General features: G+C 40.2%; 1 protein-coding gene across 1 annotated transcript in view; it reads left to right on the top strand.

The window, feature by feature from the left end:
* Positions 1-14,547, top strand: part of WWTR1 (WW domain containing transcription regulator 1) — a 71,115-nt gene that overhangs the window by 46,428 nt on the left and 10,140 nt on the right. The window contains exon 3 of the mRNA XM_074591514.1: positions 11,436-11,635. Coding sequence (XP_074447615.1) covers positions 11,436-11,635 — 200 coding nt within the window. The remainder of the gene's footprint in view (positions 1-11,435; positions 11,636-14,547) is intronic.

Below are 14,547 nucleotides of genomic sequence, written 5' to 3'. Positions count from 1 at the left end.
GTCTCTTGCCAACAAAATAATCCTTGCTTAGTATATATCCAGCAAAGCCATCAATGGAAAGGTTTCCTACAATGTCAGAAAATCTAATTCACTAGAATGTCATTATTAATTTAAAAGCAAACAAAGGGAATAAAATACTTTTTTAATTTTTCATGAACTGGAAAAAGAAAATTACATAGGTCTAACTTGAGATGTGAACGAAATAGTTGCAATTCCATGGACTGCAGTGAAACTGTGGCCACATAGTCCAGGTTTGGAACTTAGCTCCGCATTTTTACTTGCTTTCCTTTGAGCTGGAAGATTGTGTAATGGCTGTTTATTGAAGAGACTTACTTCATTTTGCAAAATAAACTTGTTTTTCCCCCGAGAGAACTGAATTCAAGGCCACCCTGAGTCTGTCTGCTAGAATGGTGAATGCTTTTCACCTGCTGTGTTATATTCAATCTCCTTTATCATAGAGTGTAGAGTGGTAGATTTGAGCTTTTTATATTTTACCCTTGTTTGCAGAACCTTAGAAATGTTAGGCTGGGAATGCAAATCCTGCCTAGTGAGTTTAAGCTTGCTCAAGACCAGCTGATTTTCCTTAGTTACCTTTTGACCTCTCAAAAACAGTCTGGAGGTCCGAAGGCCTCTGGAAAAGAGTTGTTAAAGTGTCACTGATTTATTAGATGAGCATCAATTCTACTGAAATCAGTATTCCTATTTGGTAGTCTAGTTGGACTATGAACTGCAGGTTGTTTTGTTGTTTTTTTTTTTTTTAACCCAAACTCCATTATGTTTCTCATAACATTCAAATACAAATTCAGAATTCAAATATAAATAATAACTGGCATTAATAAAATTGCGTAAATAGCACAAGTGTGCCATATGATTATATCATAAGAAATGTCATTGTATTGTTAAGTTGCTCACTGGAGCTGACACAAGACTTTCCTTTGACTTCACTGCGCTCAGTCAAACCTTTAGTGACAAAGAATTATCAACTATATTCAAAGACAGTGTTACTGAACTGTTCAGTTGACTAGTTCCAGGAAAAGCAGTTAGGTAGAAGACTTTTCTCAAACTAAGCTTATGTACAGACCACAGGGGTAATTTTTCCATTGTTGGATTTCTTTTCATGCCAACTAGTGTATTTAAAGATTCACTATTAATTGAAATCTAGACAATATCAGACATACCAAACATGGTATATCTGGTACCATGATAAACTGATAAAGGTTTTCCAGGTACTATATTTTTGTTTTCCTCATGCATATCATTGTAGCTCTGCCCTTAAGAAATGCAACATACTGTTTATTACAAAATATTTTTTTCTTGTTGTTTGAAGAACTCAAGCAGTGGAAAATGCAAAAGCAGTGAGAAGTCTTGGTCCTGTAATAACTATATAATCAGACTTCTATGTACTGCTTTTGAGGAGACTGGAGTTCTGCCTGAATGCTGGGTTTTGCCCAAGTAGATAGTGTTGCAGGATAAAACCTACCTGATATTAGGTATTGTGTTGTGGATAGAAAATACGGAGTGGGAGGGGTATAGGCAAAAAAGAGGGAAATAGTTTTAAGTGATCATAAGTGTTGGCACAATTACATGGGAGACAGATGTGACCACAGATTTTAATGGTGTTGATTCTGTAAAGAAAATGTCTAGAAAGATGCAGGTAACTACGTGTAAAAGCAAGCTTCGTTATCAATTGATGTATAAACTAGAGGTTGATAATAGCAAGAATCAGATACTTTATTGAGACTTACTTTTGGAATTATCCTGTCTAGGGTGGTGTTTTAATTTGTACAGATTTGTGAACTTCAGTGTCAGTTGGCAAGCGTAGATTAGGTAAAAATATGTAACGATTTTCAACAAAAAACAGGTCACAAAAAAGGTCTCCGGCAAATCTGAACCTTGGTTTTAATTTATTTTGTGGAAGGTCTGGTCATATTAATTGTATCATTCCAGGACCACGCACATTGGAAACTTCAGTATTTTTTGCCACAGTGAAAGGAAATAATCCTATTTCCTGTCACAAAATGTGGAGAGCCGTACACAGGCCAATATGAGCAGATCCTTCGACTCTACAATGTGTAAAGGTGTTTTCTGTAATAAGATTGGTGTGGGATGAAGTTATTTTTCATATGTAGCAGAACACAAATCACTCGCTAGTGTATTCTGGTTTATTCCCAGATGTACCCTGCCGTAGTCTCCCTGTGCAGTCAGAAAGTTTGAGACCTTAGAAAACATCTGCAATCTCTTCTCCAGCAGAGGACCCAGCTCAGTGGAACCACAGTATGTCCAGTTGCTTCCAGATGTGGTTTCCTTTTTTACCCAGACCTGAATTCAGGTAGAGCTTAACGATGTTTTTAATATGCCTTTTGAATTACTAGTTTCCAGCAACCTGACTGAAAGGTACTGTGGAGTACATCAGATCAATTGCACGGCATCTGAACAGAAAGTTATTTTCCAGAACCATTTAGTTTATATCTAAGTGCTATGCACTCGTCATGCATTTGTACTGGGTTTTGAGAGATATTGGTTGTTTAGCTTAAATAAGTAAGTTTTAATTAGAATAAATTACTTAAGCTTATAATATGGTGTGATTTATGCTGTTTGCCTAGCCTTACTTAGCATGAGTAGCTAGATTTGCGGAAGCCTTTAGACCACAATAGAGTTAATTTTCTTAGTAATTTTTCTAGCAGCTGGTACAGTGCTGTGTTTAGTCTTTTAGTATGAGGAAAATATTGATAACGCACCGATGTTTTGGTAGTGTTTTCCCTAAGTCTGGGACTTTTCGGTTCCTCACGTTCTGCCAGCGAGTGCAGGTGCACAAGAAGCCTAAACCAGAAGGTAAGGACGCAACAACCCTCAGCAGAGACTGCAAATTAACAAGATAAGAGCAGTCAATGTCCAGCCTGGGCACAGAGAGACAATCCATCCAATAAGGTGTTAGAAGACCCCAGACCAAAAATCACCATTGCACAAAAAGATGAGTGAAGAGTGCGTGAGGGGTGTGTGGAGATGGCAAGTGTATCATTGCCCAGGGATTTCTTTATTTGGGGTCCCTCTCTGGAAGTACCCATCCCAGGCTGACCCTCCTGCTGTACCTTTTGGTTAAATGATTTATTTTTATAAAATCCAACCCCTGAGACTCCGCTGTGGGAAACCGAGGGTTGAGCCTGAAGAAGGAGGGAGCACACCCAAGAGTAAGAGAAGAGTGTGTGTGTGTGTGTGTAGAGTGGGCATCCGTTGGCTCACAGGGGTTGCCCGCTGTGAGGGTACTCTGGTCCCAGCAATGACAGACTCGGGTCGGGTATGTGGGACTCCTTGGATGGGTGTGAGTGATTGGACAGCAGCTGCTCCTCCAACACTGGGCTTGGTTGGGATGGAGTTAATTTGATGGCAGCCCCTATGGCGCTGTGTTTTGGACTGGCACCAAAACAGTGTTGATAACACCCCAGTGTTTTGCCTATGCCTGAGCAGAGCTCACAGAATGTTGAGTCTTTCTGGTTTTTCCCACTGTTTCCCTTCCACACTGCAAGTAGGCTGGGGGTTTGCAAGAAACTGGGAGGTGGCACTGCCGAGACAGCTGATGTGAGGTACCTAAGAGGATATTCCACAGCATATGATGCCATGCTCAGCAGTAGAAGGTCAAGGAAAGGGGGAGGAAGGGGAGACATTCATGGTTACAGCCTTTGTCTTCTCAAGTAACCTGTAGATGTGCTGAGTACCTGCTTTCCAGGGAGCAGCTAAACATCTGCCTGCTGATGGGAAGTTGTGAATGAATTCTTTATTTTGCTTTGGTTGTGTGCACAGCTTTGCCTCACTTATTAAACTGCCTTCATCTCAGCCCTTGCTGCATTTTCCTCGCTTTTGTTCTTCCAGTTCTCTCCCCATCCTGCTACCAGGGGGAGGAACTGAGTGTCTGCCTGCACAGGGGCTTAGTTGCTGGCTGGGGGAGCCCAATCTGCCACAGAAGGGCAGCCGCAGTTTTCAAAAACTGCAGATGGATTTACTGCACGTTTGCACTGTATTGAACCACCTATGCCCTGTAAGCCCCGAATTGTTGGATTAGCTTTGCGTGCTCGCACTTGCTGTACAGCACATGCAGATTTCTGCCAAACATCTCAAAGCCTTGTAGCTTGCTGTCTTCCTAGTGGAGCTGTTCAGTTCACCAAGGAGTCCCTTTTCCCTAGCCCTCAGAACTTCAATGGCAGATGCTTTTGGTTGCAGCTTGTGCAGCAGTACTGCATGAGGTTTTCTGAAGCATCATTCAGTAGCTTTAACTGCTCTGCCAAGCTGCAGGATTTCTGGGCTGATAGTTCATGTAGAAGGATTCCGAGTGCTGCAGGTTTCACGTTAGTACTATGGGTGCCTGTCTCTGTGCCTCTGGCTTTGTGTGTAACATCATTACCTTTCCTTCCTGTGCATCATTTGTCTCAAGTACTCCAGCAACCACTAGGTTTGCAGGAAACATGGCAAGATTACTTGATAGACTTTATGTTCTGTGACCTGGACATTTCTTTAGGTCTTCTGATTTTCTTGGGTTAGAATTTCTCAGAGATAATACCTGTTGATATAGGAAGCTACAGTTTTCAGTATAAGCCTGTCTGCATTCCAGTAGTATAGTCATCTGTCTTTCTCTTGAGAACATTATGCAGAGAATCCCAAATCTGAAATGGTCTGATAATGATCCTCTCAAAGCTGGTGCTAATACACTTCCACAAGATGAAGCCTCTGCACTGCAGTCTGGGGGTTCCAGGAGACTTCTGGAGAAGTCATGTTGGATGGCACTCTGTCATCTCTGTGCTGTTTTCTCCAGAACACCCAATTCTGAAAACGTTGCAAAGAGGGTTCAGATATGCCCGCATGCCTTCCACAAGGTCCAGAAGGATTTATTAGCGTGGGCTTTGCACCACCTACAGGTAATGAAGCTGCCTCTAGATCCGAAGTGGCCCTGGATATAGCACGGGATTAATCCACGCCTATTTGATGCAGCTAGTACTGATCTGCATAAGTAATAAAACTAATCTGTACTCTGAACAATCTATATAGCTACTGCTTTGAAAATCCACAGTATTTCACTCCTGGCTTCTCTGGAGCATATCAATGCTGGATGCTATTCATAGCACCATAAACAGGAAGAATTTTTGTCTTGGGTAAATCAGGAGCCCATACAGTGTCTTTGGATCACTTAGTATCAGAAGTTCTGGACTTGCTTGTGCAATTGCAGATTTCTTCACTGAAAATGAGTGATACCAACAATCACTACATTTACACGCTATGAGCTCAAGTGTATCTCTGGCACCAAAATTTTTAAAGTTGTTCTGTTTGTCACGGTCTTTGGACTGTTGCGTACAATCTGGGAATTTTCACTATTTTCTTCTGTGCTCACCAAACTACATTCTCAGTCACCCTGTGTCTCTCTTAATTCACAGCTCCTTTAGTTGGAGCCGATACACTTGTTCAGCGCTACTGGTTGTTACTGTTTTCATTTTCCTGGGTGTTTTGGTTAGATTTTCCCTGGTTCTTGAAGACATTTTGCTATCAGCTATCTTGTTTTCCTGAAAGACACGGTCATGTTTTTTATCAGTGTTTCCTGTCTTGAATCAGGGACTCCTTATGTACATAAGACTACCCATAACGTACTGTCTCTGCAGTGTATCTACTACATCTGTATTGCTTCTGGTGATTATTCCCGGTAATACTGTCCCATTAATTTTTGTACCCTTTTCCCAGTGAGATAATAAAATCTTTCCACCCTTTTCTCCTCTTTATCTTCTGTGGGCAGTTCTGTATACAAAGTGAGATCTCTCTACTGCTGCGCCTTTATTTTTTTTTTTTTTTCTTCAGAGTATTAGTTAGCACAGCTGCAGGAGGGGTGCTTTTCTTCAGGCAACAGCTCTTTGCCCCTTTTTTTCTTGTCCTCTGCTTCCTTAGGAGTATGTTCTGCACCCCTCCTCTCTTGTCCTGGACAATGTGTTGCTTAGTGTGACGCCCTGTGTGTGCATGTTCACGCGCAACCTCAGGCTCAAGAATTTCTGAGTGTGAGCCCAGTGAATCAGCTGGTTTCCTGCACAACAAAGAGGGTGACAGGGAACTGAGCAAGTAGGGAAGCATGGCACACATGGAGGATTTATCTGCTGCCTATGGGTATTTGCTAGTGCACAAACTGCGTGCATTTTTTTAGTGCCCAAATCACCTAACACAGGTCAAGAACTGTGCTAAGGAGAGGGGGGGTTGCTGCAGGGTGACTGAAGGGAAAAGGAGAAAACACTTCATCTTCCGTGCACAGCGTGTCTTTGGCCTTGTGGGTTATCCTGTGGGAGTGTTTCAAACTGGAGATGATTTGCTGCATTTCATATGGCCCAGGCTTCAGGAAGGTGATGGGCAGTGCTTATCAAAAGGCTGGAGGGCCATTTGGACAGGCTGTTTTGCAGAGGACACGTTGCACGTGCCATCATATGGGAACTGCTGGTGCAGGAAAGCCCTAAAACTTAGCACATTAACTGAAGGCTTGCTCATAATAATTTCAGTGCCTCTCAGTGGAACCAATGCAAAAGAGTACTTGCAAATCTGCCGTGATTTAATTACTCTTCAGCTAGTTCCCTGTCAGCTGTTTTATTACTGTACCTGTAACATTTTGACCCTTAGGATATATTTTTAGAGCAGCTGAATGCAGCAGTTGTTGGTGGGAAGTGCTGTGGAACGCCCCAGTTTTTGGTTTCATTTTGTCTTCTGTAATAGATATAAAAAAAGAATTGCCTAACAGTCTTGTGGTTTATACTATTCTTATTTCCAGTTAATACCTGTTTTGAGCGAGGTTTGATTACCTTAATGTACATTATGTGTGTGCATGCACACACCCAAAATCTAGATTTGACTACACAAAAGTAGACCACGTATGTCCTAAATTTGTTTATGGGACGTTGTCGTGATTGCACTCAAGCATAATTCAAGTGGAATGATGCAGTTGGTAGGACCAAAACCTGGGCCTTAGCATTTGTATATTTATAAACTGGTTTTGAATTATATTAAAAAAAGAGAATTTATGTTATCACTGTGTCAATTTAATGCTGCATTTTAAGTTAGACTTTGTCGTAAACGTACTCTATCTAGATACCTTGACAAACTATCTGTTCTTGTTTGAAGGCACAGATACATGACTCCTCTATAATGTTTCTGAGTCTGTCCAGCTCGGGCTGCTGTGAAAGTAGGTGTCTGGTATTCAAACTGAATCGAGAGTTGCCCAAATCCCATTTTTTTCTTGAAGCAGTGTATGCTGGAGAAAAATGTGGCATCAGCAGGTTCAAGTGACCTTCAGTAAGTTTGTGTCTGTTACCCAAATCAATGCATCTTTAAAGACCATTCCAATTAGTGGTAGTTTTGAACAGATTTATTTTTCTGCGGACCTGTGTCCAGAGATATAGGTCTCCAAACCTCTGAGGAGAAAGGCACTGACTGAAAGAGGAGCAGAGCCAAATAATGCAGGTTGTGGGATTGTCTGAGGATGGCTACTACCTTTGCCTTCTGTGTGTCTCCTGTACTGAAAGTTGTAAAATTCTGCTGTAGCTATAGCTTTATCTAACCCATGTGATGTAAACAACTTTTTTTGGAAGTAGAATGGATTTTTGTTGTTTCTTAGAAACACAATAACATACTTAAGGCATACTTGACTTGTAGGAGATTCAGTGTGGTGTAACTTCTGTACTCCTAATGTCAAGGTGTGGGAATGCTTACTTTACTGATTGTACTGACCCTTCCAATAGTTCCTTGATGGTGTGTAACAATGGATGGTATTACTTGAGGGAAAAGTAGCTTAATCCAAGGTACAGAGTTCATTGGACCAAAATATTTGCTGTCCCCATGAGAAGAAATGACTTGGAGGGGACCACAGCTCAGGAAGAAGTTCTCAGTGTTTTCGTATTGTCTTGTTCTTTGCTTTCTTGTGTGTATAATTTCAGCTGTGATACAACATGCGGGCAGATCAGCTGATGAAGAAGGGAGTATTTTATATAGCAAAGGCAACAAATAGCCATGACAAATAGTACTACAACTGACACTCTGGCCCTGCGTGTATCCCAGAGACACGTTACAGGCTATTAATCTTTACTTAACCGTACCTGGTTCTATCATTTGCGTGTGCTGCTTAGATGAAAGCAATTTTCTTATGGAGAATTTACTACATTGTGTTAATCCTTCAGCCAGCCTGAATTGTTAGCATGGTTGCTCTGTAAAATTTAAGCCCATGCTTATACATACAAGAAGAGTTAAATTCCTGCCTAAGTGCTTATGGTCCTGGCAGTTTAACACCAGATTTACACTTGATGTAATTTGTATGATTGTACTTACAATATTTCTTACGTATTTTAATATGAATAAGACCAGATTCACTGCATCTTAAAATGTGGTTCCATGTATTGTTTTCCCATTATGATTTCTGCACCCAGCTCTCATTCCGACCTTTTCCCTCTTGGTACCGCAGCTTGCTAACCTTTCTGGGTTTTCACCACTGAAAAGTTACTGATCAGTGCTGGCTTTGTTCTGTCTTTCTTGCAACCAGCTTATTTTTCCCACCTGGACTCCTATGTTGGTTGCACGTAAGCATTTTCATGGCTACCAGTTACTTTTGTTGAGAGCTGATCTAGCCAGAAAATATCTTCTTTTTATCCCCGGGAAATTTTTAGTTTGCTGTGTGGCCACAAAAATGCTCTCGCCAGCTCAGTGAAGGGGTAGCATGTGGGCAGGAACAAGCAGCCTGGGTGTGGACGAGGTGATAAATGGCAACACTCTGGTTTGATGTGGAAGCATGATGTCATTTGTGTGGATACAGCTGTTTGTGGACCACACATAAACTGAATCTGTGAAAAGGTTATATTACTGTAGGGCTGCTTTTAAATAGGATTATTTCTTGAGATGGATTTGCCACTGAAGCTAAAATATCATGCAGCTGCACTCTCAAATGATTCCAGAGTCTTTACGTGCTGGACCTGGGTGATACTGGATCACTCAGTAGAAAAACTTTGATTCAGGTCTGACCTGAGCACATGTAAATATTCTATGTCAAACAGAGTAGGGCAAAGTTTATGCTGGGCTAGTGCTTGTGTACCTGCCTTACTCCGGTTGCAGAAAAACAAGACAGTACCTGATCTGGCAGAAAGCTGGCAAGCATAAAGTCAACCTTTCAAAAAATTTTTAACTTGGAACTAGCAGAGTCAGTTAAGTTCAGCATTTTGCTTTGCATGGGTATCATACGTTTGATCCAGGCTGTAAAATCATTAACCCATTTCTTTCAATGCATTTTCCAACAGTGCTTACTGTACTGTGTCCTTCAAGGTCAGACATGTACACACCACAAATGCGTTCAGGTCTGAGAAGCATAGAACTGAGTTGAGATTTCAGTTCTCCTGTGGTAAGAACAATGAGTGAAAGATAAAAAAGAAGATACAAATCTTAGTCCTTTGGGCAGAAAAATATTTTATCTCTTCTAGAGAGTATTTTAGTATCTGGAGTGTTCCTCCTAAAAGAGAAGAGCTTAATTATGCTGTTGCCCCATTAGTGAAAGAATCCTTGTAAAAAATGTCAATTAACTTTTAAAGCAGTGCATGGCTTGTAGTCCACTTGTAGTCCACACTGGCTTTAGGTATTGCATGTTTTTTTTTACTGGAAATGTGAAGGTGGGGAAGGAAAACAAGGAACTCTTCGCTCCGCGTTTAACAAAAGGTATTAGGTTGCATTGCTGGGAACTGATACATTTTACTCAAAAATAAAAAGGAAGTACAAGCAGAGGTTATGCAGTTTCCCCTCTTTGTCTCATTTTTGTCCTGTTTTGTCCAAGCCTATTACTAAGAGGGAAACATTTCTAGAAAGGAGGGGGGGCTCTGTTTCCATGGCCAAGTGATACCTGCTGTCAGAGGTCCCAAATGATTATTTTAGCTTTGTGGCATGATTACCAGAGGGCTACTCAAAGACTTGCAGTTTCTTTTGTAACAGTTCTCTGAATAAAAATGCACATCCAACAGGGAATTCTTAATCTCTAATTTATTAGACCTTTTCCATTTGCAAATGAAACCATGAATTGTAAATTCAGCCTTACCTGATTTATGTAACTCCTGGGAGGAGTTATGCCAGACCTGAACTTGGCATCTTTTCTGAATTAATTTTATACAGGCTTTTGCATTTAAGAACTTGTTAAACTTGATTCTTGCCTGATGTAGCTGTTTAAAGCAGCAGTGAATTTAGGCACTTCTTTCTGTACAAGATTGCTAAAGACTTTTGCTGAATTTGATAATGAAACTGGTATAATGTATTAGTAACTTGCAGTTAGTCTTTTGCTATTGATAATTCTTTTTCTCATAATGTGCACTCAGCCAACTTTGCACTCACCGCATCCTGAAACACGGAATGACTGAGGCCATTTGGAAAAAAGGGCAGTGTTTGTTCAAAAGAGACTAAGTCATCTGTCAAGAACAGTTAGCAGTGGTTCTCCCTGCTTTGCTTTTTATTTATGAATGAGGTACAGATTCAATTTAATTATCTTTTCCTTACATTTCACCTGTTTTGAAAAAGTAAGTGATAGTATGTTAAGGATATTAGTGGAAAGTTGTAGTTCTGATAGTTCTTCAGAAACTATCAGAAGAACAGAACTATCAGGTGTCTTTTTACTGCACCGCTTTTGTGACTTCTGACAGTCCAGCTTGTCGCTGGATCTCGTTAGATGCACTTTATCTCTTCAGTTACAGTTCTCAAGCTGCTTTTCATTACTGTAATGTGGGAGTGCCTGTGAGGTAAAGAGCGCTTAAAATACTTCTAAGAGGTATAAGAATAATATTAACCCTCATTTATAGATAAGTACACAGAGACTGTGACTCATCCATGGTAATACAGGAAAGCTACAGCAGGCCAGGGAAGAGGACCTCCAACGAGGTTTGCTTCTTAACCAGAACTGCAACATCTCTCATCTGCATGTCATTGAAAAAAGTGTGTATCTCCTTCATAGTAGTAGAAGACACACAGTGCTCGTTATTTATGTTGGTAATTTTTCTTACAATAATTATTTTAGATGTGTCAATAAAGAAAATGTTAAGAACGAAACAATTTTTACTAGCTTACTGCGTATTATAGGCACACATTTGTAGAGGAATTTTCAATTAAAAAAATTTGCATGTCATTTACCACGTACCATTAGGTAAACATTTGAACATACCAAGATGAATATAAATACTTACTGTATTATAAGTATTCATGTTTTATACACATATGAAATATTAAAAATAATTTATTAAGCAATTACTAGTACCAGATTTTGCCAGATGGAGTATTTATCTCAGTCATTTGAAATACAGTAATTCTAATAACTCTATGCTGTAAATGCACAATGTGTGTCCTAGGCTCTCTGTTATCTTAAAGTACAAATCTATTTAACCATCCACAATTTATTTTCTTTACCACAGTCATGAATCACCAGCACCAAATAACACCCAGCACAGCCATGTCGCAGCAGAGCCGTCCTCCCCAGGCTCCGCAGGCAGGGCTGTTGAACCTACCCAGTGCGCTGACCACACAGCAACAGCAGCAGCAGAAGTTGAGGCTCCAGAGAATCCAGATGGAGAGGGAGCGAATTAGGATGCGTCAGGAGGAGCTACTGCGACAGGTAACACTGAGGATGCTCTTTTCTTGTGTTCAAGAGCCTTTAGTTTAATGCTTCCAAGTTTTTACCAGGTACATTTAGTAGCTCTGTTACTTTATGTCAGGATTAAGAGTTCTTTTAGGTAAGGATAACAAAAAAGCTAATACAAATAGAACATTTCATTTTTTTTCCTCTAGCGTGTAACAGAACACAAAATGGCCATCTGTCAGGAGTTACAGACCTAGTGTGTCTTTCTTACCAGTTATAATAGAGTTCAGTTCTGCATCTGTTTATAAATCTAGAGCATCTATCATTGATTAATTCCTAGTTTAACTTGTTTTGCACAGTAGACTATGTTTATGTTTCACTGAAGGTAAAGGCAGAACATATGGAATTGTTCTTGACTCTGATCCCAGCTCTGTAACTTGCACCTTTTGCCTTTGAATTAAAACAAAATCACATTCACATCTTACATGAATACCTCTGATTTGAAAACTTTCCAGAGATGGTTCTTTGGATATTTTGTTTATTGTTCTAGTTCTTAAGTTTCAGCTCTGTATAATGACTCATACTGTACAAAATAGATTTGTAACTTCCTTTACACTGCCTTAAGGAAATGAAAAGTTTTAACTATTGTGTTTCTTCTGTTACGGACAACTCTACTGGTGGTGATGTGTTTTGCCTGGCATATTAATCAGCTTCCTTAGAGAAAATAAATAACCTGTTTCTCTCAGGAACAGTGTGAACAAAGTACATTTTATCAAGAATAGCACCATTGGTGGCATTACAAATGCTGCAGTTACAGTTCTAAGTACCTTTAAAAAAATCACAGAATCACAGACTGGTTGAGGTTGGCAGGGACCTCTGGAGGTCGTCATCTCCAACCCCCTGCTCAAGCAGGGCCACCCCGAGCCAGTTGCCCAGGACCACGTCTCCGTGGCTTTTGAGTGTCTCCAAGGATGGAGACTCCACCACCTCCCTGGGCAACCTGTGCCTGTGCTCTGTCACCCTCATGGTGACAAAGTGTTTCCTGATGTCCAGAGGGACCCTCCTGTGTGTCACTGTGTGCCTGTGGCCTCTGGTCCTGTCAGTGGCCACCACTGGGAAGAGCCTGGCTCTGTCCTCTTTGCCCCCTCCCTGCAGGGGTTCATGCACATTGATGGGATCCCCCTGAGCCTTCTCCTCCCCAGGCTGAGCAGCCCCAGCTCTCTCAGGTGTTTCCTCACAGGAAAAGCAGTGGGACCCCATTGTCCCTAGTCTTCCTGTTGTCACCTAGGTGCTCATAGAAGCCCTTCTTGTTGACTTTGATTCCCCTGGCTGGATTCAGTTCCAGCTGGGCTTTAGCTTTCCTAACCTTGTCCCATACAGTGTCTCTGTATTCCTCCCAAGTTACCCATCCTTACGTCCATCCTCTGTGGAAATAATAATTTTGTGGAATTAATATTTCATGCTTTCAGTCCTTTTGCCTTTGGGATTGTATCATAATTCATGGTTATTTTAGGGTAACATTTGTTTATACTGTATTTAGAAATACAGTGTGGCATTTCTTTGCAGCAGGCAGGAGCATGTTTGTGACTGGGCTAATGACACCAATTGGCTGAACTCTTCTGATGATTTATTAGAGAACCATAAGTTGCTGTAATGTTTTGAAATGTTAGTGTAAAATGCAAAAAGAAGCCTAAGAAAAATCCTCATACTTAGATGCTCTCTCAGAAGGAGTAGCAGAGTATATGTCATAGGTTGACTAGCTGCAAGTAAGTGAGGAGTGATGCACTTTTTCTTTCAAGTCTGGAGGAGAATGACTAAGAGAAAACACATTAGTGATGAAAACAGACTGGAACATCTCAATGACCTCTGGAAGACTTTGTGGGCAGCAAAGAAAGAGACGCATACATCTTTAAAACCCTTAGGCCTGAAATAGAGATCAGAGCAGATTTACCAGAAGGGAGATGTGCTCACAAAGGCTTTGTCATCGTTTAGAGGTGGCAGTCACGAAAACCTCAAATTAATGGCCAGCTTTTTGGTTTTCTCTCTGCAGCCTTTGAATGTTGGTTTTGCCTAAATATTTTGGGGTTTGTGTTTTTTGTTTGTTTGTTGTTTTTGGTTTTTTTAAACATACTATCCCAGTAAAATTCATAGAAGAAAAGGTCTTTAATGTTTGTAATGATTGAGAATTTGAGGTGCTTCTTTTCCATGCTTTTATTTCAGAACAAATAATTTTTAATTGCATTTTACCAAAACATCACTTTTTGAAAAGTAATATAATTATTACAATCACTCACCAAATCAAAGGTTAGTAGACTTTTATTGGAAGTGCTTTTTTTTTCTTCATATACAGAAAATGCAGTTTGATGTGGGTCTTTATACTTTTGCAGACTTCTGACAATAAGAATATAATTGTACTTTTCTTCCCATGTACAAACTATATATAAGTCAAATTTCTGTCCAGTTACGCCATTGGAACCTTAATAACTTCATCTTGTGCGGACAGAAAGACCAAATATAGGGTGAATGTACATAATGCCATATAGTAGGCTTTTGTGAAAGACAGATTGATAATGAAATGAAAATGAATATATGGTGAGTAGAATCGCAAAACCATTAGTGAGAATATTTGTAAAAACACTTTACAAGAATATGTTTGCTTCATTTATATTTTTACTCCTTTAGGTCCTTACTCTAAATACGTGTTTAAGAACTTAAAAAGATACTTGCTTAACAAAAGTAATTAACAAAAATTCATTAATACATTTTGAAACTGTAGAGCAACATCTAGCTGCATGTGAAAAAAAAAAAAAATTAAAATTGTGTGCTTTTATAGCTCCTGCAGCAGCATTGGCTATCTTTGCATGTGATTATTCCTATTGTCTTTGGTGACTATGTGTACGTGCTCAAAGATAAGCAAGTGCTTAGTGCTCTTGCTGAACAGGGGTGAA

Source organism: Larus michahellis, chromosome 6, assembly GCF_964199755.1.
Source record: "Larus michahellis chromosome 6, bLarMic1.1, whole genome shotgun sequence".
Taxonomy (NCBI): domain Eukaryota; kingdom Metazoa; phylum Chordata; class Aves; order Charadriiformes; family Laridae; genus Larus; species Larus michahellis.
This window is presented reverse-complemented; position numbering and strand designations above follow the sequence as displayed.